Here is a 23,262-nt window from a genome sequence, read left to right as displayed (position 1 = left end):
CTATATTCAATCACCGGCCTAATAAATGTTTTGTATGTGCGTATAAGTGTACGTGAGTGTGTCCGTCCGAATTTATCACAGAGGACATTAACTAAACCGACTCTTCTCCTCGCCTTGTTACGGGTTGCAGCCAGATCAGCCCTCCAGTTTAGTGTTTCTGTGAACACCACACCGAGGTACTCTATCTGGCTACAGAGCTGGAGTCGATCGCCCCAGAGTCTAAGGTTGCTTTTTGCGGCTAAATTGTGTGTAGTGTATCCACTGAGATTGGGGTGTCTAAAGAAAATCAATTGTGTTTTATTAGGGTTAGATGTTACTCTTTATCTCCCGCACCACCTGCCGACTAGGTTAAGGTGATTTTGAGCAAACCTACATACAAACCCTTTGAGCATCTATATCTCGAGAGGTTGTTACGAGAGCAGTGTCATCTGTGTAAAGTAAAGTAAGGGTGCGAGTGTTACGTGGATTAGGGAAGTCGCTATTGTATGTCGTTTAGAGTATAGGTCCCAACACGGAACCTTGTGGAACTCCTGCTGTAGGAGTAAAAGAGACTGAGAAATGACCTCGCATCTTTACCGTGATTTTACGTTGAGTGACATATGAATGGATAAGTCTAACGAATGGAAATGGGATATATTTCTGGTATGTGTTTATCCTTTATAGTCTTTAACTAAATAAGTTGAGGAGAGGAGAACTCTTTGTCTCAAGTTGATCATTCAGAATTATATCTGTATTTTTTAATTTGTTTATTTCCGTAGATTCTAATATAGCTTAAAACCTTTATTTTGAATGTGTCTATTATCAACCGTACTGTCATGTGATATCTTGTATGTCACTATATATTAATTCATAACGATAATAAGGTGTAGTGTCCTTTTGGTAGTCGCTTTGTTTGTTTTTTTATCTTAATATAATCCTTATCCCCTCACATTTTATTTAACGCATCACATGCTCCAATCGAATCAATAACAACGGAGATATAATGTAGTGTCATCAGTGGGGTTACGGACGGACAGACAGACAGACAGAATAAGCAAATTATATACTCACATATATATATATATATATATATATATATATATATAGATCTAGCGGTTAATGTGGGCCCCGTACTAAAACGGTATTATACTAACTCCAGGAGAATATACACCGTGTATATTATTATCTGGGTAGCGCTTTATGTAGACTCCGACCAACACGTAGGATTAAATGAACTCCGTAATAGGGTAAAACACTTTTGGGATCCGTATGTATTCTTCCCCGTACACAACTAAACTCCTCCGATGTTGCCAATAATTTGATTAGTCGTAGATTTTTAAATTTTATAGCAGGTACGTTTTGGAACTTGAAATTTATTTAAATATCAATCAATTTATTCATTCTGAAATTCCACAAATACTTGGTTAATGTAGTTAAATATTTTATGGTGGTAATTTATATTACTTGCTTTAATTATTTTTAAACTTAAGTTAGTGTCTGTTATAAGCTTGGAAAAGGCAATTTTTATGTATTAGTATTTTTTTAATGCATTGACACTGAAAAATTTATTATATAAATGTACGTTTCGATGTTTCGATTGCTACGTTTTATGATGTACAATATTTGTTTCATAAAGTAGTAAAATTTAAATTATAATAATTTGTAAATCAATCTTAAAATTACAATTTTCTACTGTCTAATTTCAATATTTCAATTTTTAAATGTAGGGAATTCAATATCTTACTATAATACTTTAGTATGTAACTTGTAACAGATACTAAAATAATAAGTAGGCATAACACCTAATTTCGCTTTAACTATAAATGTATCGTATAACGTAACGTAGCAATCAGTAGTGAATCATTACTCAGATAAAATATTTCGGTGACTTTATGGTAATTTGATTATAGCCAACATATCTATTACAATTATTACATATAATACGATCGGTTGTTTTAAAAAATACTTTTTAGCTTGTAAATTTTGTATCTTTCGTGATCGGCATACGAGTATTTTATTTTTAATTTAGAAGTAAATGTATATATAATATTCTTTTTTCTGTCACTTATTTTAAATATGGTTCACTTATATTCTTCTTGCTTATTTATTTTTATTCGTAATACTTATAACGTACGTAATAACGTACCCGTTGTTGCAAAAAGCAACAACGGGTACGAAAGATATCAGGTATCAGGGGTGGTATTTGTCAATCTAAATGCCGCCTACGACACATTAAATTAGAGGACATTTCTTCAAAAACTGTATGACAAACTGTAAACATCGTTTTATCCGCGTATATCTACAGAACAGAAGATTTTTCGTATCATTCAATGGTAATATGGAGAACGCAGACAAACGGTCTCGCTTGGCGTAGCGTAATGGCACCTACACTGTATTACATTTACACAAATGATCAACAGATACCAGTAGATACTAGGATTTTCATGTAGACCATACATTGCACAACCAAAAACTTTTGTTGCTGGAGTGGAGAAAAATCTAATAGATGCTTTAAATATAATAAAAATGAACTACGATTTAATTTTAAGCCAAACCCCGAAAATCTTAGGAACGCTCCTTCAATTTTCCCAACACAGGCGCTTTCACAAAACTGAACATCCAATAGTGTGATGAAATCCTTGAACTCTGAATTTCCTATAAATACCTTGTAGATAGTTTATATCGCACGTTGTCAATCACAGAATCTTGTTTAAAACTAAAAGGCAAACTAAGGACCAGAAATAGTATGCTCCGCAAGCTTGTCAGCTAAAAATGGGGCGCACATCCTTTCACCCTTAAAACGTAAATGCTTGCACTTTTCTTCTTGCTTAACTGTCTTTTTCCTTTTATTCCGATATACTCTGTACGAGTACTAGAAATCAATTCGTTAAGGATTTTTGCTTAGTTGAGGAGATATGTTGTGGAATGCAATTTTTAGATTCCCCATGTCTCTAATAACAGTTTTATCAACGTCTGTTTTTCCTTGCAATTCTTAGAAGGCACAGATTAAAGCAAAATACTGAATTTGGTTTCAAAAATTAGTTTACGTTTTTTAACCAAGTTTGACATCTTGGCGTCTATGCATGTGTCCGATCTACCTTAAGCGATTTATTTTCCTAAACAATATATTTATAAGAGCTTTCTTTATTTAGTACGTGTTCTTATTCTATACGGATTTGTAGCAATATGATAATGAGGTTAAAAAAGTTTTCTTATTATTTTTCTTTCAAATATTCGGAGTTCTTCCTTATTTGTTTTAGTCATTGTCCATGATTCGCATTCATGTATTAAAATAGGTCTTAAGTGAATTATGCTCTGTATTGAATTGCTTTCTTCTGTTGATTCGCTTGTATTTGGTTTTTATTTTGTTGATTTTAAGTAAAACATTTTTCGTGCTCTCTTCACTTTGTTGAAGATGTCGTTTGCGGAGAGAGTTTCTTATAAGATCAATATCATTAGCAGATGCTAGGACTGCTTTGTACCTTGAGCCATTAATGAATTGCATTTTAAATAGACGTTATTTCTATTTTGGTAAGCTCTTCATTAAATTTTTGAATATTTGAATCGAGAATCTGTATTTTATTCAACTGTTTTATAACACAGAGTTTCTTGGCGCCTATCTTCATCTCTGTTTTTTTTTGTTTAGCGTATCATTATTTTTCTTCCTATGCCGTCCCCATTAACGGAGGTTGGCGACCACATTTCTAAAAGTATCTCTGTCTTTTGCAACGTGGAACAATTCGTCTACAGTCATCTTTGTCCAGTCACGAATATTTCGCAGCCATGACTTCCTCTTTCTACCTATTCCCTTTTTGCCATCGACTCTACCCTGCATGATGGTCTGCAGAAGACTTTATATTCCTTAGTATGTGTTCCAGGTATGCAGTCCTGCGTACTTTTATTGTTCTCAACAATTTTTTGTCTCGACCCATCCTTCTCAGCACTTCCTCATTGGTGACCCTGGCAGTCCATGGAATTCTCAACATTCTCCGGTATATCTAAAATTCAAAGGCTTGAAGCTTCCTAACTATTTGCGCTTTTACCGTCCATATTTCTACTCCGTACAATAGTTGAGACCAGACGTAACATTCAACAAACCTCAGTCTCAGCGCAGTATTAAGATTTTTGTCACAGAACAATTGCTTGAATTTTAAGAACGCTGCCCTTGCCATTTCTATTCGTACCCTGATTTCTTAGTCTGAATCTAATTCTTTGTTGATGTAAGCTCCCAGATATTTATATTTTGCTGAATGTCGATCTAGGGAATCCGGTGGTATGTACATGATGTTTCCATAACCAACGTTCGAAAATTTGTCTTACTGTAAAGTCATGAGGATTTTACTAGGAAATATAGTGCTGTTTAATAATAATAAAGTTCAAGCAACAATTCCTATATGCACTAACTTGGTACTGATATCTCTGCTCCCCGATACCAGGTAGCAGTCCCGAAAACATTATAACTGCTACACTCATGCTTTCAATTATCCAACGATTAGCCAGTCCAGGACTATACGCCTTATTATGGTACTGATATTGCTGCTGTCCCTCATAAGTAAATATAATATGCAAGAAAGGTTTTGGCAATTTAATAGGATTTTGTATGTTAGAATATTATTTCTCCGAGAAAGTGAAAAATATCTATTTGCTATCCGGATTTAATTCATAGATTAAATATTAGAATGCTACAAAATAATGCTATTAGCAGCAAAAAACGGTCTGATAGTAAGTAATGAGAAAACTAAATAAATTTCTTTAACATACAAGAGAGAGGACGTAGGGTAGGGCATAACGTAACAATAAACCCATATAATTTTGAAAGATTGCAGCGTTTTAGGTATCGTAGATAACGCTGTCACATAAGAAATAAAATGGAATATTCAGGTAGCTAACTGATGTAAATATAACCCACATAACACTTTTAAATCCAGAAGTCTAATACAAATCCCTAAAATCAGGATATATAAAACAGTGATTAAACCAGTGCTATTGACTTAAATGTGACGAGAACGCTGACAAAACAATGTAAGTAAAACTTAGGTATTAATTAGATCAGGATTACTAGAAAAGCCATCAGAATTATTTTCCAACTTACAAAGGTCCGAATACTAACCAATACCGAACCGGAACTAATGCCAAGGTCTAACAGATATATAAAGATAGCAACGTCATACAAGAGACTAAATCTCAACGCCAAAGTTACGCTGGCTACATCCAAAGGCTTTCTAATAACTGCATTGCCAAGTTAAACTGGGAGAATGCCCCGAGAGAAAAAATGCCCTTAGGACGTCCACGAATCAACAGGGGAGGTAACATATGGTCAGATTTAGGAATAATGGAACTACCTACCGACCCATCATATTTATCAACACATGCCTGTACAACCAACTGCTATCCAACCTACAATCAATACTTATCTGTTGGGAACTATCAAATCCATTACATGTAGTCAAACGAAGTAGGCTTAAAAAAAGTTATCTTAGGAAAGGCACTAAAGAAATATTGATACATATTTTTAAAACGTTATTTACGTGGCTAAGTTTTCAATAGGAATGAGGAGACAAAAAGCAGAAAAGCCAATAGAACCTTGTTGCGTTCTGACTATACTATGACGATAACCTTTACAATATAAACAATACTTGAGGCAACTGTTTGTCTCAATTTTGTCATTCAGAATAATTATGTCTGTATTTTTTAATTTGCTAATTTCCATAGATTCTAATTTCCATAGAATCTAAATATATCTTAAGGCCTTTATTTTAAATATACTTTTTTAGTAATGAAAATACGTAGATAGAACCTGGAATATACATTTAACCTTTAATCTCTGGGATAAATCCATCTCCTAAACAATGGCGCCGATATATTTAGTTAAAATTCTGTGCACTTATTTTAACCGTTTATGTCCTTATCATTCATATATGAGTTGTGACCGATATTACAAACTCATTTACTTTTCACAAAGAGACTTCATATTAACTATACTTATTACTATACAAATCTGATTCGAAATATCGTCGAAAAGTAAGTGTGTAAAATTATTTTTAATGAAAAGTTAATTAGCCATTTCTTATGGGGTTCAAAAGAAAAGCCTTTACGAAAATTTGAGTACAAATAAGACCACCGTAATCAGTTGTACCCTGGGTAATGAATAATTAATTAATCGGCTAATCAGAATCACCCGGTCAATATGATTTTTGTCAAATCGGTCCTTTTTAGGATCAATTATTCTAATAATGTCTATAAATATTAAGGGCATATCTAAAGATAAAGACACTTTACTTTACTTAACCTTATCAGACATATGCGCTTAGCACAAATGTGACGCATTTCTAGTGCAGAAAATACATAGAAGGCAAAAAATAGTGTATTTGGAATTAAGCTGATCGCTGAAAATCACATAATAAATGTAAAAGTGCTATCTCTGCCGGCAAAGAAGCAAAGAAAAACTTAAAATGAGAGAGGACAAAACCAGTCAGCTGAAGGAACCTTTTAACGATGTTGAGCTTGGATCCACTATCTACGTATATAATGAAGAATAGTACGGCACTGACTGAAGATCTGAGCACAAAGCTTATTATAAAATTTGGACCAAAAATACAACAGTTACTGATATCCAAAGTCTTCAGACAAACCAAGCAAAGACAAAGTTGTTGCCTTGCTTAAACCTGGCAAAAACTCCAACGACCACAAAAGCTATCGGTCAATATATTTATTTTGTCAGCTTTACAAAATACTTCTCAAGAGGTAAAACAGAAGAAAAACTCAAATTAAAAGACAAAAGTTGCTATAGACAGGAAAGATCATGTACGTCACCAATACTAAATCTTGCCCAACACAGCAAAGATGGGTACAAAAGATATTAGGTATGAGGAGTGGTATTTGTCAATCTAAGCAGCAATTTGCAGTTTTCATTCAACATCTAAGTTACGTTATGCCCTACTCTACGTCCTCTTTCTTGTATGTTAAAGAAATTTATTTAGTCATCTGGGAAAAATTTCTCAAACGATATTAATATTAAAAGGGACTTTAAAGAGCCAAAGCACGCTAAACCGTAAGGTGACTAAACCACACAAAATGGTTATTTGAGAAAAATTATAGCTCGTTCCAGAAAGAATTGTAAATATAACATTAATGTAATTTAAGAAGAAACGCTGAAGAAAAAAAACAGTAGCGGTTAGCCTAAATAAAGAAAGACAAAAAGATGTAATTTAATGTTTTGAAAAAATCTGATTCGAAGACTATCTGAAAAACATTTCATAGTATAGACATCGAGCGCGGCGATGCCTTTGCCGTCTGGCGGCCTATATCGGAAACTTTTACTACCATTTGACTATTTGTGTACGATTTTGTGTATGGTTAAGTGGCACACCACAAAAAGTGTTTTTATTTTCTCTTTTGTTCAACAATTAAAATGTATTACTATACTTGTTCCACTACAGAACTATAGATGTTCCAATACAATAAAGGATAATAAACATAAAGCACAGGGTACAAAATTTTATTATTTTCTATGTGCTAGTTATTATAAACACATAAGCTATACTACAATCAAAAACTATGAACACTATGAAAAAATACGGTAGACTATAACTACATTTGTGCTTTAGCACTATAGTAAGAACAAGATAAAAATCTAAATTCCTACATAATTATATAAACTAGAAGTTAAAAAAACTTTTGTTCGTTATCAGTAATAGAAAGCGCATTTCAGAATATATTATGAAAAATGTTGTTGATATTACAATATCAGATGATAGGAATACAAAAATAAAAAACGACTTACCTTTTCAAAACAACAATGAATCACTTCATTTTATCACGAAAAATTTAAAAATTGCAATGTAATTGAACCCATTTTGTGAGCTATAGTTACATTGATACTTATGTGGCAATTAGCTGTAAAGTCATTAGTCTTTTCCGTCGTATCATATTTTCCTAATATTTTTTGTAGGCAAGCGGTTTAGTTTGTGTAATATAATATCCCCAATTCGTCTCATAATATTTAGTTTTCAAAACAGCTGTTAATAATTCGTTCACATTTTTTAGAGCTCTTTGCAGTACATTTGAAAATAAGTCGACAGTAAGATACTTTACTTGTAGATTACTCCTTGTTAAATTAGTTTATTAGGTAAGCCTAGTTCTGCCATGGTATTTCATAGTTTTATTCTTATGATTATATCAGTGTTTGTTTAAAATCTATAAATAACTAGTTTAATGTTTTTTTTTTTTGTATTCCCAACATTTCTCATTAACTGCCTAATAGTGAATAATTGATCAACGATTTATTAGTCTTTCTAATTCCACACTAATAGTCTCCTATTTGATAGTTCACCTATTCACTCAATCGTTCCAGGTGTATTAGAAAAAATACTGTATATCCTAATAATTAATAGATATATAGCTTATATATAGCTTATATCGCTATAGTTTGTGCAGTACATTTTATTATCCCTTTTGTGTATGGTATGCTTTTCAGCAAGTTGGTACTTGCTCTTACTTCTAAATTGACAGATGAGCTGTTTAACTGCCTGTACTGAACTTTCTTCTTCATTTTGCAAATATATATAAAAATTAATAAAACTCTGACATACCGTTAATTAAAATATTGGATACCCTATACTATTCAATCAACGGAAATACTAAGATCACAAGAATCTATCTCTATCTAATTAGCCTTTTTCGGTCCATCTTTGGACATAGGCCTTCCCAATCCTTTTCCATTCTTCTCTGTCTGTCGGTATAGTCATCTACCTAGAGCCCACGTGCTTCTTGATATCATCTGCCCATCTCATTTGGGGCCTTCCTCTGCTTCGTTTATATTCCCACGGTCTCCAACTTATAAGAATTTTGTTTCATCGGTCTTCTTTTTGTCTTATATTGTGACCGGCAAATCTCCATTTCAATTTTGCAACTTCTTATCTAACATCCCTCACTTTTGTTTTCTCTCTTATCCACTCGTTTCCCTTTTTATCCATTAGTCTTATGTGCAACATTTGTCTTTCCATTGCTATTTGGGTTTTTATGGTTATGTCCATGTTTACTTTTGTAAATGTCCACGTTTGGGAACCATAAGTTAGAACAGGGAGTACGCATTGATTGTATACTTTGGTCTTAAGATGCTGTGGATATCTTTTGTTTTTAAGAATGTAGCTTAGTTTGCCAAATGCCGCCCATGCCAGTCTAACTCGTCTTTTTATCTCTGCTGTTTGGTTTTCTTTGTTACGTTTTATAGTTTGACCCAGATATATATAATCCTGAACTTGTTCTACTTCATCTTGTCCGATCCTCATTGTGATGTTTTCATCTGTATTTGTTATAATTTTGGTCTTGCTGTAATTCATATTAAGGCCTATCTTTCCAGCTTCTACGTCCAGTTCTTTCATCATTTCAAATAATTATTCTCATTTATCTGTTATCAATGCGATGTCATCAGCGTATATTAGATGGTTCAAGCGTTGTCCATAAATTTTTATACCTTTTTCTTCCCATTCTGATCTTTTAAAAATATCTTCCAGAGCCTGATTGAAAAGTTTCGGTGATATTGTGTCACCCTGTCTCACGCCTCTATTTATTTGTATTGATTTTGTTTATTCATATACTTTAATTGTTGTTTTGGCTTCCTTATATATATTGGCTATTAGTTCCGTATATCTGTGGTCAATTCATTTTCTTATTCATTTTTCATTATTCATTTGCTCGTTCTATAAGTATTTTCATACTTAGTAAATGGTCACTTGTGCTGAATCCCTTTCTAAAACCAGCTTGTTCTTTTGACTGGTATCCATCGAATTTTGTCGTCAATCTATTGGTTAAAATTTTTGTTAGGAGTTTATACATTACATTGAGGAGTGTTATAGGACGGTAGTTTTTTATATCTGCTTTATCCCCTTTCTTGTGTAGGATAATGGTTACGGATTCCTTCCAGTTGTTTGGGATTCTTTTTTCTTTTAATATCTTGTTAAAAACGGAATGTAGATTGTTAATTACCACTTTTCCACCATATTTCAGCATATCTGCAGTTATTCCATCTTTTACTGGCGATTTGTTGTTTTTCATTTCTTTCAATGCCTTCTTTATTTCTGATTTGCTTATTTCTGGCTGTAGCTCTGAGTTGACATTTTTTACTTTAGCCTTAAGTTGGTTTTTAATTGTTTCTGGTGGTTCCTTTTTTGTTTTATATAGTTCTGAGTAGAAATGGTGGATAATATTTATAATGTCATCTTTAACGTTTGTTTCTAGTCCGTTTTCATCTTTTTTTTTTTTTTGTTTATTTCACACTTACCTAATTTCGGTCTTAAGCATTTCATATTTTTGTTGTTTTGTATTACTTTTTCTCTTTTTATTTCTTGTTCTTTTCTCTTATTTTTTCTTATTATTCTGCTTATTGTTTTATTGATTTCTACATATTCTATAGCTTCCTTCTTTTATCCATAAGCTTCTTTGTTTTTGTTGATATATAATTGTTCTTTTTTAGCTCCTTTTTTGCTATTTCTTTTCCTGATGTAATCATCGTTGCTGTAAGTATGTTGTCTATTTCATCTATATCTTTGTCATCACTGTCTAATTTTTAAGTAAGTTGTTCTTTTAATAGGTCTTTGTATATCTCTTTATATTGCCCTAGTTTGTTTCTATCTACTAGATCCTAGTTTTTAATTATTTTTCTTTTCATTTCATAGTTATCGTCAACACTAATTTTTGCTCTGACCATCCAGTGATCGCTACCTGTTGTGAATCTGTTAAGAACTGTTACATCTTTAATGATATATCGTTCCGTGGACAGTATGTAGTCGATCTCATTTTTTGTGGATCCATTAGGGCTGACCCATGTCCACTTTCGTTGGGGCTTCTTTTTGTAAAAGGAGTTCATTGCGTATAGATGCTTTTCTTCTAGGTAGTTCATCAAAGTAGCACCTCTATCATTTCTCTGACCATAGCCGAAATCTCCTATTTTAGTTTCTTCATTGTTTAGTTTTCTACCCAGTTTGGCATTGAAATCTCCAATTACTAGTATAAGACGATTTTTATGTTCTTCCATAGTCTTTGATATATCTTCATAAAATAGTTCGATATCTTCCGTCATCATAAGCTGTCGTGGGGGCATATACCTAGATAATTTTAATTAATGTTCTTCTTATTTTAAGTATGACATAGGCTGTATTCGGGTTTCTTCTTTTCGTCGAGTTTCTGATAGGCCTATGATATCTCATTTTATGGTTGTTAATTCTTCTTTCAGTTCATGTACTTATTCATCCGTAGACATCGATCTAATATTGTATGTCCCTATTGACAGGTTGACGGATTTTTTTGATTTATGTTGTGTTCGTCTTAGTGGGTTTTTGTTTATATCTATCAAAAGCGAATTATTGCGTCTCCCAGATACAGCGAGGCAGACCTTTGAGGTGTGGGATAATATTATGGGTTATTTCTGGTTTCGTCATAATTTACACTGAAATTACTAACAAGAGAGTGCTCTTACTTCCACATGTTCAAATTGATATATAGTACCAACAGATGCTAGTTATATACCATCAGTACTAATAAAATGGAAACTATCAAATTAATGTCAATTTCATTGAATAATCAAAACAATCGAAAATATAAAATATACCAAAACAAGACAATAAAAGTAAAAGTAGAAGAAGAACTAACCGACCCTATTGAAGCTGGTAATGGGATAAGACAGGGAGATTTTCTGAGTCCTCTATTGTTCAACCGGATTATGGATGAAATAATAAAAAGTAAGAAATAAAAGAGGATACCAAATGGGAGAAAAACAAATTAAAATAATCTGCTATGCAGACGACGCAGTACTATTCTTTCAAAGTAAAGATGATTTACAACGTATGCTACACCAATTTCATATAACCGCCAGAAAATTTAACATGTTAATTTCCTCAAAAGAGACAAAATGCATGGTTACAATAGCAAGTTTACTAATATGTTAATTGGAGCTGGAAGGTCAGATAATAGAACAAGTGATGAAGTTTAAATATCTAGGTATCACATTATCTAGCTACGGAAAGCTCGAAACTTAAGTGGAAGATCCACTGAATAGAGCAAACAGAGCCGCAGGCTGCCTAAATGAAACAATATGAAGAAATAAAAATATCGGGAAAGAAACCAAAGGCAGAATTTACAAAATTTACAATAATGACATACGCAGCAGAAACAAGACCTGACATAAACAGGACAAAAAGGATGTTAGAAACAACAGAGATATAAACACTTAGAAAAATTGATGGTAAGACACTATGGGACAGAGCTAGAAGTACAGATATACGATGTAGATGCAAGGTGAAGAACATCAAGAACTGGTTAAGAAATAGAAGAGTAGAATGGAACGATCATATAAGCCAAATGACAACAAATAGAGTAGTAGACACGGCAAGAGACGGTTACCCAATAGGAAGACGATCAGTAGGAAGACCACGAAAACCATGGAACGGCAACTTACTGGAGGCACATTGAAAAACAGACAGAGTCATGGCTATATAAAAAGAAGAAGAAGAAGAAGAAGAAGAAGAAGAAGTAGAAAAAGATACACAGGATAAACATTAAAATAGCTGCAAGAAAGAGAAAATGAATCAGTCATATTAATGTAGAATAGCAGAGGACAGAATGTTTAGAGAAAATAATGAATCAGTCATATTAATTTAGAATAGCAGAGGACAAAGTATTTGTCATAGCCTTGGACAAGTGTCCAATTGAAAAAAGACCACAGGTCGTTCAAAAAAGACGGAACTCTAGAAAGAAAATAGAATAGATTTAAAAAAAAGCATAAACGTGTCTTTTCCTACTCTTTTAATATTGAAAATACGCAAATAGAACCTTGAATTAAAATGTAACCTTTGATATCTGTGATAAACCCATCACCTGAACAATGGCGCCGATGTATGAAGTTGAAATTTTTTACACCTATTTTAACTGTTTTTATTTTTTTATTATCTATATATGAGTTGCGAACGATATCACAAACTTATTTATTTTCCACAAACAGGCTCTTTAATACCTTAAATTATTACTATACAAATCTGATTCGAAATATCGTCAAAAAGTAATACACGGCATGTAAAATTTAAATTTTCAATAAAAAGTAAAATATTAGGCATTACTTATGGGGTTCAAAGAACGAGCCTTTACGAAAATTTAAGTACTAAGAAAACCACCACAATCGGGTATACCCAGGGTAATGATTAAATAATTAATCGGCTAATTCTTCAGTCACCCCTTTAATATGATTTTGTCAAATTGGTCCTTTTTAGGACCAACTATTCTAATAACATAATGTTTATAACTGTTAAGGGTATATCTAGAGATCAAGAAATTTTACTTTACTTAAACTTATCAGACATATGCGCTAAACACGAATCTGACTTATTTCTAGTGCAGGAAACACATATAGGGCCTAACGTAGGGTATTTGGAATAAAGCTTATCGCTGAAAACCACATTATAGATATAGACATGCTATCTCTGTCGGAAAAAAAGCAAAGAATAACTCAAAGTAAGAAAGGACAAAACCAGTCAGCTTTCAGAGAAACTTTCAACGATGTTGAGCTTGGATCCACCATCTACATATTTAATGAAAAATAATACAACTACCGACATTGAGGATCTGAGCACAAAGCTTATTACGAAATCTGGACCAAAAACACCACAATGGCTTATCCGGATGATGAACAACTGTATTCAAATTATGGAAACACCCAAAATCTAGAGACAAGCCAAAGTTGTTACCTTGCTTAAACTTGGCAAAAACTCCAACGACCACAAAAACTATCGGCCAATATCTTTATTTTGTCAGCTATTTAAAATACTTTTGCACAAGATCGTTAATATGATTTCACCGATATTTGAAGAAAAGCTCAAATTAAAAGACAAAAGTGGCTATAGATAGGGAAGATCAGGTACATTACAAATGCTAAATCTTACCCAACACATCAAAGACGGGTACGAAAAATATCGGGTATCAGGGGTGGTATTTTTCAATCCAAATGCCGCTTACGACACCTTAAATTACAAAATATTTCTCGAAAAACTATACGATATCCCCTTAGATAACAAACTCACTTATATTATTTGCGTATGCCTACACAAGAGAATATTTTTTGTATCACTCAATGTTAAGAATAGCAGATGAAGAACGGTCTCGCTTGGGGTAGCATAAAGGCACCTACACTGTATAACATTTACACAAACAAACGATCCATACCGGTAGATACTAGGACTTCTATTATATAGACGAGACACCTATTATTGCACAATAAAAATAAACTATGAATCAATTTTCAGCCAAAACCCCTGAAAAACTCGTGGGTGCTCCTTCAATTTCCTCGACATAGACGTTTTCACAAAACTGAACATCCAATCTTGTCATAAAATCATTGAACTGTAGACTTCCTATAAATTCCTTGAAAATAGTTTGTATTACACCGGGTCACTCACAGATTATTGTTTAAAACTAAAAGATAAATTGAGGACCAGAAATAATATTCTTCTCAAGCTTGTCAGCTAAAAATGAGGCGCACGTCCTTCCGCCCTTAAAACATAGACGCTTGTACTATATGCTTCTGCTGCCGAATATACCTTGTTAGACAAATTAACCATTCTGTCTATTAATTTTAACACAAAAATATCTATTGTAGCACTTAACCATATTTATTTTCATATGTAGTACACAAATAAGACCAGAACTAAAATATTAAAAAAGCTTTATACAATATATCGCAGAAGATTGGATAAAATAAAAGTAGTTTTTATTATTCAGATGCTTACATAAAATGTACAAAGACATACTCACGTAAACAAAATATATTACGAAATTTCTTGAACTAATTGAACTAATAAAATTATATTAAATAAAAAAACAACATCTTTAAAAATACAGAAAAAATAAAATTTTCGATGCAAGCGAACATTCCATTCAATAATAAGCCCAAATCCTTTTGTATCTACATACCTGTTTTTTAAAGAACCAGTTACATTTTAGTACTTAGTTATACCAGGTAATATAATATCCTCTGTTACACAGTGTAATGCGTATGACATTCCACTGTCTACAAACAGTAGATAAAAATAAGGAGCCCATATAAACCGTTCAGGGAACATACGGTATAATCGCACAGTTGCCAAACTCTCAGAGCTTACTTAAACCGATAAACGTATGGCTCAAATATACAATGAAGAAGATCTGAACGACCCCTATAATATATACACGTGAACTAAGTGATATACAGTTATGATACAGGGGTATTTACGGGCTCCAAAAAATTTTTATAAATTATTAAACTCTACATGTTGATGAATCGACTGAACCAATATTACGGAATTGTCAAGTGAGCTCCGTATATCGGTATCCGCTTGACCACGGAGCTCAATTGAACCTGAATTTTAACATGGGCGGAGTTCACTTAATGCCGTAGATATATATATATATATATATATATATATATATATATATATATATATATATATATATATATATATATATATATATATATATATATATATATTTAAAATAATCCATTAAAATAATATTTAAAAAACTACAGAAATTCCAAAATCTTCTTTCATAATATAAATGAGTAGCTGATTTTAATTTATTTATGACAAGTATAAACAATTAATGCAGGAAGTTTAGTAAAAGCGATGAAATATGGCACACCTATGGATTTAACAGAAAAATTTGTACCTTGAAACTATAAACTATGCCATTTTCTTTATTACTCCATCGTACATAAATATGACATATAACGTTGGAAATTTAGAGTAAATTTATTTATATTGTACCTTTTTAACTATGGCTAGAAGATCAACAGCTCTGTCAAACTGCTCATTATCGATGAAATATTCCGCGCATTTCCGAACCAGTGAAGGATCCGAATCAGCGTTTAGTTCAGAAGCAATTTCTTGAAGGATATCATATTGCTTAGTTCTGAATGCTAAATCGATAGCTTTGTGTAACATTCCTCCTCTGTGGTATAACATTGCAGATTTTTCAAGATCACCTACAAATAAATACACACCAACCAATTTAAAGAAACGAAGTTAAATTAATATTTTTTGTAATTCGAATCATTGCATTATTTATCATTGCCAAAATGGAGCCAAAATTTCTTTGGCTTTCTATATGGAATGGACTGCTTCGTAGTTTATATTTATAATTTAGGAAATATCGCCAACTTTCTGCTATTAGAACTATAAAACTATTTAAAGAATTTCTGAAACTGTTTTCTTGTGGCATGTTTAACTTTTCAGTGCAAGCGCCTCAAAAAGTTGCATCAGAACACGCGGCGGACTGTGAGTCCACATATTGAAATAGCAAGTGTGAGACGGATTAAAAAAATTCTTCTGATAAAATAAAATGAACTATTATTACAAACACTTATTTATTAATTAATTTACATGTTATACACATTCATTACATATATTTGTGCAATGTTGTAAACGCATATATTTTCCACATTTAACACTGCAGCCTCCCCTTTGTGGGCCAATATTTCCAGCTGGAAGCGGTGGTGGATCTTTAGATTCAACCACCTCTGTAATTCTTAATTTCATTGACGATGGCAAACAAAAAAGAGTAACACGAACACGAAGGTGATTATCAACTAATTGTCTAGCTAAACTTGCAAATTTATCGGGGTTGTTGCAATGAAAAATGACATTTGCATATACCTGCAATATTTGGCATCAAATAAAAAAAAACTACCATCGGCCAACCTTCTGGTATTTCTTGCAGTATTATAGGCAGCTCACAGCTTGTCAACGGTATTAACACCCCCTTTAGTATTGTTAAAATCCATTATGATTTCGGGTTTTCTGGTTACTTCATCTATTTTATTATCATAATGAAGACTGGATTGCAGAAGGACGTTTTTATTTGGCTTGGGTTTGTAAACAAAAAACCTTGGGTTGATTCAAAAACCAAATAAACTACTGTTGATTAACCGTCACTTTGGGGGGTTGACAAACTCAGGTGGTAATTCTGTTTTGTTTTTACGAATTGTACCAACTAACGTCAGCTTTTTCGCGTACAACATATTCATACTTGTAAACCAGTTATCAGTAGTAATATTCCTTCCTGATCAATATATGGTTTAACATAATCTCAAGACTACCGCATTGGGAGAGTTGCTCACAGCATAAGGAGCATCAGGTTGCTGCCCTATATAGACTTCAAGATTTGAAGTAGAGTAACACTTGGCGAAAATTGTAATCCCATATTTATTGGGTTTATTTGACATTATTATTTGACTTAACGTCAAATACTAACGTCAGTTAACTTAACTTAACTGGAAGCTTTATTGAAACGCTTCCAGTTTCTCATCCATTGTTACCAAATGAAAAGGACTGTAAGCAGTTTTGCAGTTGGTAACGAAGGCATCAAATATTTTTCGTATGGGTGCTAACTTCTCCAGATTCTTGCGTTCTTCGTTTCAGAATTTCCGAATCTTATTAACCGTAAAAGAAATTGAAACCTATTTAGAGACATCACAAGTCGAAATGACTCCACCCCTCTTCCTTGAGTATTGTATAAGACTCGTAAATTTAGGGGCCATATATTATATGACGCTGGCTAAGCACAACAATCCAAATAGTGCTTGAAGCTCGCACATGTCCGTAGTGATGTATCTCTCTCACGAGAATAATTGGCTGCAGTTGAAGCAATATACTGATTTGTACATTAGACAATATTTTCTAACCTGTATCAAAAAAGTATTTCCAGATTTCAAGTGGATCTTTTAATTTTTCGGACCAGGCAAACGTTTCAATAAATTAACAGATCTCGTTTTAATATTCTTTAGCTTTACGTTTTTTTTCCACTTAGTAGATTTGTTTTTGACAATAAAACATGCTTATGTGACAGGAGAAGCTTCCACTTCAATATCCGAAATATCCTGTTCGCTTTTTAAATTATCAGTTCTTTCTTCCACATAATCTTCGTCTTGGTGATCATCACCGTCATAGAAAGGTCTTTCTTCCTCATCATTTAATAATGATGGTTCCATCAACTTTTGAAGGCGGTTCTGATCTGCTTCGTAAGACGCCATCTGGAAAAAATAAACTTAGTCAAAAATTGCGTTACTTTATTAGGTAATATATGGGAATATTATGGGAAAGCATGCTCACATACTAACTAGAATAATATAAGTTGAAAACAATTATCATCTTACCTTTTGTTTATTAAATACTCCAATAAATATAAAATCTATGTCAGTTAGACCAGTACACGCACGCGGACGTGGAAACAAGTTAATGCATAACTTTACTAATTTAACATAAAGCAGCCGAGTGGATGAAGATATACAAAGCAGCTACAGAAAATAGTGGGAGGTATGCGAGAAATTCTATATTTCAATCAAACACGGACTGTCAAACCACAATTGGTTGTAATGAGAATTACATTTTACAGTTGTTTTTGACGTTTCAACTTTCAATACGGAAGTAGTGTACAAATATTTTTTACCAATTAGGAAATTCTTAATCTATAATTTTATAGCAATTGATGCTTTGTGGCAGCCAATTTGGTAGTTGACTTACTTGGCCTCGATCCTGTAGGCAGTTAAATTTTTTGATAATGTCAATAAAAATAATTATTAAATAAGGTTCTGAAACTTTTTCTTCTGGCATGTCTGAGTTAAATATTATTTTTACATGGAATTAACTCACAATTAATCGTAATGAAAATTACATTCTTAACTAATATTTGACGTTTCGCTTTCCATTACGGAAATCATTTTCAAAAAATAAATGTGTGAAAAGAATATAACCTGCAAGGTTGTTGAGTGGGTTTTATTTTTTAAAAATCGATGGTTGACTTATTTGGCCACGGTGTTGTAGGCAACAGCCATTTTTTTAGCTGAAAAAATCTGAGGGTGGAATTTGTGTCCTCGGGGCATCAAATTCTTATTGTTTTGTGTGTTTATGTATTGTCTGTTGTATATGTACTGTTTATGATTGTAGATGATATGTCTCTGATTTTCTTAATCCACTATTGTTGGCATATTCTTGTTGTTAAGTTCTTCCTTTAGTATTGGTAACCAAAGTGTGCTACATTCTCCTGATGGGTTTGCTACAAAGTTTTCTTCATTAAATAGAATGAGAGCTGCTTCTTTGATTTTTCTCTTTTTCGTGCCTGTTTCTTTCATGATTATTGATGCATCTTTCCATTTCTTTGTTTATTGTCCCAGGCATGTTTGCATATCTATGATTTGTCTAAGTTTCTGGTTTTGATGTGTATGTTTCATGATCGTTTATCCTTGTCCTGCGGTTTCTCCCACATAGAAACTGTTAACCTATTATATGATACAGTTACGACTTACATACCATTGATATGTAAGTCGTAACTATTTCATATAATAGGTTTATCTTAGAACTTTTTATTTTAAATTTGAATTTACATACCCTTTATTAATTAATTAAATATTGACTGACTATATTGTGCAGTTTCCATCAGGCTGATTATAATCAATGCTACCTACTGATGTCTCAATATATTGTATATTGTGTCAATTCTCTCACTTAATTAATGTTACAGTCCTCATTTAATTGAAATGTATATATACTATCAATTTTTTTACTTAATTAAGGTTATAGTTGTTGGCTTATAGTTTTTGTTAAAACAAAGACTTATGTAGTGTGGCCTAATTATGGGGCATATTGAGGCAAAAAATTTAACAACAATAAAAAAAACTACTTAAGATTGTGATTATTGACTCATCTCCTATATAATTTTTGTTTAGAATGTTGTATGAAATTGTGCTAAAAAGAACATTCTGGTACAGAGAGGAACTTTCTGGCACACTAATTATTTCTAAATTATTATGAGAAAACATCAAGTTTATTAACATAAAACTATGAAAGTTTTTGAGTAGTGATTGTAGAAAAAATATTAAGCTATATTATTTATGTCCTCTTTATTGGAAACTACGATACCTAAATTCCATAGTTCGTCTATCATATTATTTTCTTTACTCGTATTTTGTAGTTCAACTTACCTTGTTCTTCAAAATATTTAGCAATCTGAACTTTCTCTTTATTGGAAACTACGATACTTAGATTCCACAGTTCGTCTATCATATTATTTTCTTTACACAATCTTACAGCGTTACAATACGCTGTAGCTTTCGTGAACATATTGATAGCTTCTTCGAAGTTTCCAACGGTCTCGTAATATCGAGCCATATGATAAAGTGCAGCCTTATCTACAAAATCACACCTAATATAATTTAATGTGCCTATAAGACTAATAAATACATTTAAACTCAGGTTTTGAATAAAAACCTTAAAGTGTTAAAGTGGAAATTACATACTTTAATGTAACTGATAGAGGGCGCCACGTATGCCACATGTGTGGCATAAATTTGCGCTTAACTTTTTTGCTCTTTAGGTTAGCTCTATTTGTGTTAAAAAATATTAAAGATACATTATTTTTACAAAGAAAAGGTATACTTGTTAGTAAACTCAAAATTTAACCGTTTTCGAGATAATCGCATTTTATAAGTCAGTTGCATAATAATTCTTAGTTGTGATATTTGTGTCTTAAAGCACTGAATATCTGTAGATAAGCATAATTCACAGTTTATTCTTATTAAAACAACTCAAAGATGATAATGTAACATCCCAAAATGCTTTGTTATGGCTGCTAAATGTCTTATTGGAGAAAAGATTCTTCATCTTCTTTTTTACGTGCCGTGTCCGTATTCAGACGTTGGCCGTCTGTATATGTCTATATATATATATATATATATATATATATATATATATATATATATATATATATATATATATATATATTGTTATGATGTGTTGTTTGTTTGAATGATGAGCAATGAGTATTTTTAATAATATAATATATAGGGTTTTTATCGCGGTTCTCAAAGAATTAGCTTGTAAGTACTTTTTTAAATTATCTTTATTAGAACTATTATGAAACACACATATATATCTAACCTAGCCAATGTAAATTTAAAATAAACTATCTTTAAATTGATATTCTTATAAAACTAATTAAATTCTATAGACAATGTAAAATTTAAACAAACTATCTTCAAAATTGAAATTGTTATGACACTAACTAAATTATATTAACAAAATTTTGTACCTTTCTTTCACTGAATGCCTAAATGAACTGTTTTCCACTATATATATTCTAATCACCACTGAATGTCTTCGTACTTCGGTTATCCTTGTTTTTGTGAAATTTCTTTTTCCAACTGACTCCAACTAACTTTCATATTTCTTACTAAACTTTTCTGACTGACTTCTTGAAAATTCTGAACAATTTACTTCACTAACTAAATGTGTCTACTAACTTTCATAATGAACTGGCCTGACTTCTGACTAAAAACTGCCATCTTGAATCCAAATCACGGGTATTTATATCTTTTTGGATAATCTAGAATCATCTGGTAAGAGATCATGTTCCAATTCGTTCTATTTAATACATGTCTGAATTTTCTGGAACAAACCATTTTGCAAACATGGCCATCTCCGGTGATCCAGAGAATTCCATTCTTTTCTATTAATAATTTTGTTGACATTTAGGCTTTTCAGATCAGAATAAACATTTAAATCATTAAATATATATAAATTAAACATTTTAAACTAACATTATTATTATAACCCCACTTTATATTCGTAAATATTCTTAAACGTCACTTCAGAGTATGTATATCTGTCTATCACTCACTGTATAGTTGGTTGCCTATGCACATGGCTCACTTAAATATATTTACAACATTAAAATACAACTTTTTACAATTATTATATGCTAATTTATTAAAAATGACAAGAGTAACCGGTATAAATATTAACAATCTAAAAGAAAACTCTGATTATTACCAAAGGACAATTGATGAAATATTACATGACCAAATGTAAATGCAAAAATGAAAGTAAATAGCCACATACAGAGAATACAATAGACAGAACTCTTTAAGACAATAAGAAAAAGTATTAAAGAAGACATAAAAAAATACAATGAAAGACTGGTAGAAAATGCAATCGAAAACAGGAAAAACTGTAAGAAAACAAGAAAAGCATTAATCATTGGGAAGGAGCAAATCGTTGCTCTAACAAACGAAAACACCAGAATTACAGACAGAAATGAAATAATACAACTCGTGACTAAATTCTACAGCGAACTCTACAAAGCCCCTGACACACTTGAAGAAGTAGTTAGTAACAAAGAAGACGTACCTTCCGGAAGAAAGTCCTTCAGCTAGCAACAAAACCTGGAAAATCTTAGCAGGCATATTTACTAACTGCCTAAGATCGAAATGCATACCAGCCCACTGAATACAGCAAATATAATTCTCATTCATAAGAAAGGTAGCAAAGATGATATTAAAAACTACAGACTTATAAGTCTACTACCAATCATATACAAGATATTCACAAAGATCATCAACAACAGAATACCAAACGCATTAGATACTGCACAGCCGAGAGAGCAAGCTGACTTCAGAAGTGGATTCAATACCATGGATCATATTCATATGCTTCAAGAACTAATGAATAGAGCTAAAAAATATGAAATGCCGCTAGCATTAACCTTCATAGATTTCGAGAAGACTTTCGATTCTATATATCCCAAGGCTGTAATAGAAGCTTTGAGCAACCAAGGTATTGACAGACCGTACATAGAAACTTTAGCAAATATATACAGACAAGCAAAAGCTAAGGTAAAAATTTATGAAAGCACTCCAGAATTTCCCACTACCAGAGGCGTCCGACAAGGAGACTCAATATCACCAAAGCTCTTCATTGCAACTCTAGAAAATATATTCAGCAAAATGAACTGGCAGAACAAAGGAATATCCATTGATGGAGAATACCTCAGCCATCTAAGATTTGCAGACGACATCGTTCGTCTTAGCAAAATGAACTTAACCAAAACAAAAACCATATACAACAAGCTAGTGGATGTCCAAGATGTAATATTAAACAACACTGCACTTGAGACAGTAGACGAGTATGTATACCTGGGAGAATTAATACATAAATCTGGCTCCTTACTTCCATAAATCAACAGAACAATGAAACTGGCTTGGGCATCTTTTGGTAGAAATGCAGTTATATTCAAATCGAAGATGTCAATCCACCTGAAGATAAAAGCATTCGATCAGTGTATACTATCAATCATGACATACGGCTGCGAAACTTGGATACTAAAGAAAGAGATAATATCGAAACTTAAAGTCACTCAAAGGTCAATGGAGCGATGCATGCCAAGTATAACAAAGAGAAATCGAAAAAGAATAGAATGGATTAGACAGAA

General features: G+C 32.3%; 1 protein-coding gene across 3 annotated transcripts in view; it reads right to left on the bottom strand.

Moving 5' to 3' along the window:
* Nucleotides 1-23,262, bottom strand: part of rempA (intraflagellar transport protein rempA) — a 108,779-nt gene that overhangs the window by 22,951 nt on the left and 62,566 nt on the right. For 2 of the 3 annotated variants that reach the window (XM_072526647.1, XM_072526646.1), the window contains exons 12-13: nt 19,979-20,185; nt 15,768-15,985 (exon numbers count right to left, since the gene is read on the bottom strand). In XM_072526647.1, coding sequence (XP_072382748.1) covers nt 15,768-15,985; nt 19,979-20,185 — 425 coding nt within the window. The remainder of the gene's footprint in view (nt 1-15,767; nt 15,986-19,978; nt 20,186-23,262) is intronic. The other variant, XM_072526648.1, reaches the window with a different exon arrangement.

This window comes from Diabrotica undecimpunctata, chromosome 3 (assembly GCF_040954645.1).
Source record: "Diabrotica undecimpunctata isolate CICGRU chromosome 3, icDiaUnde3, whole genome shotgun sequence".
Taxonomy (NCBI): Eukaryota; Metazoa; Arthropoda; class Insecta; order Coleoptera; family Chrysomelidae; genus Diabrotica; species Diabrotica undecimpunctata.
The sequence above is the reverse complement of the archived record's forward strand: the minus strand, read 5'-3'. Positions and strand labels throughout refer to the sequence as shown.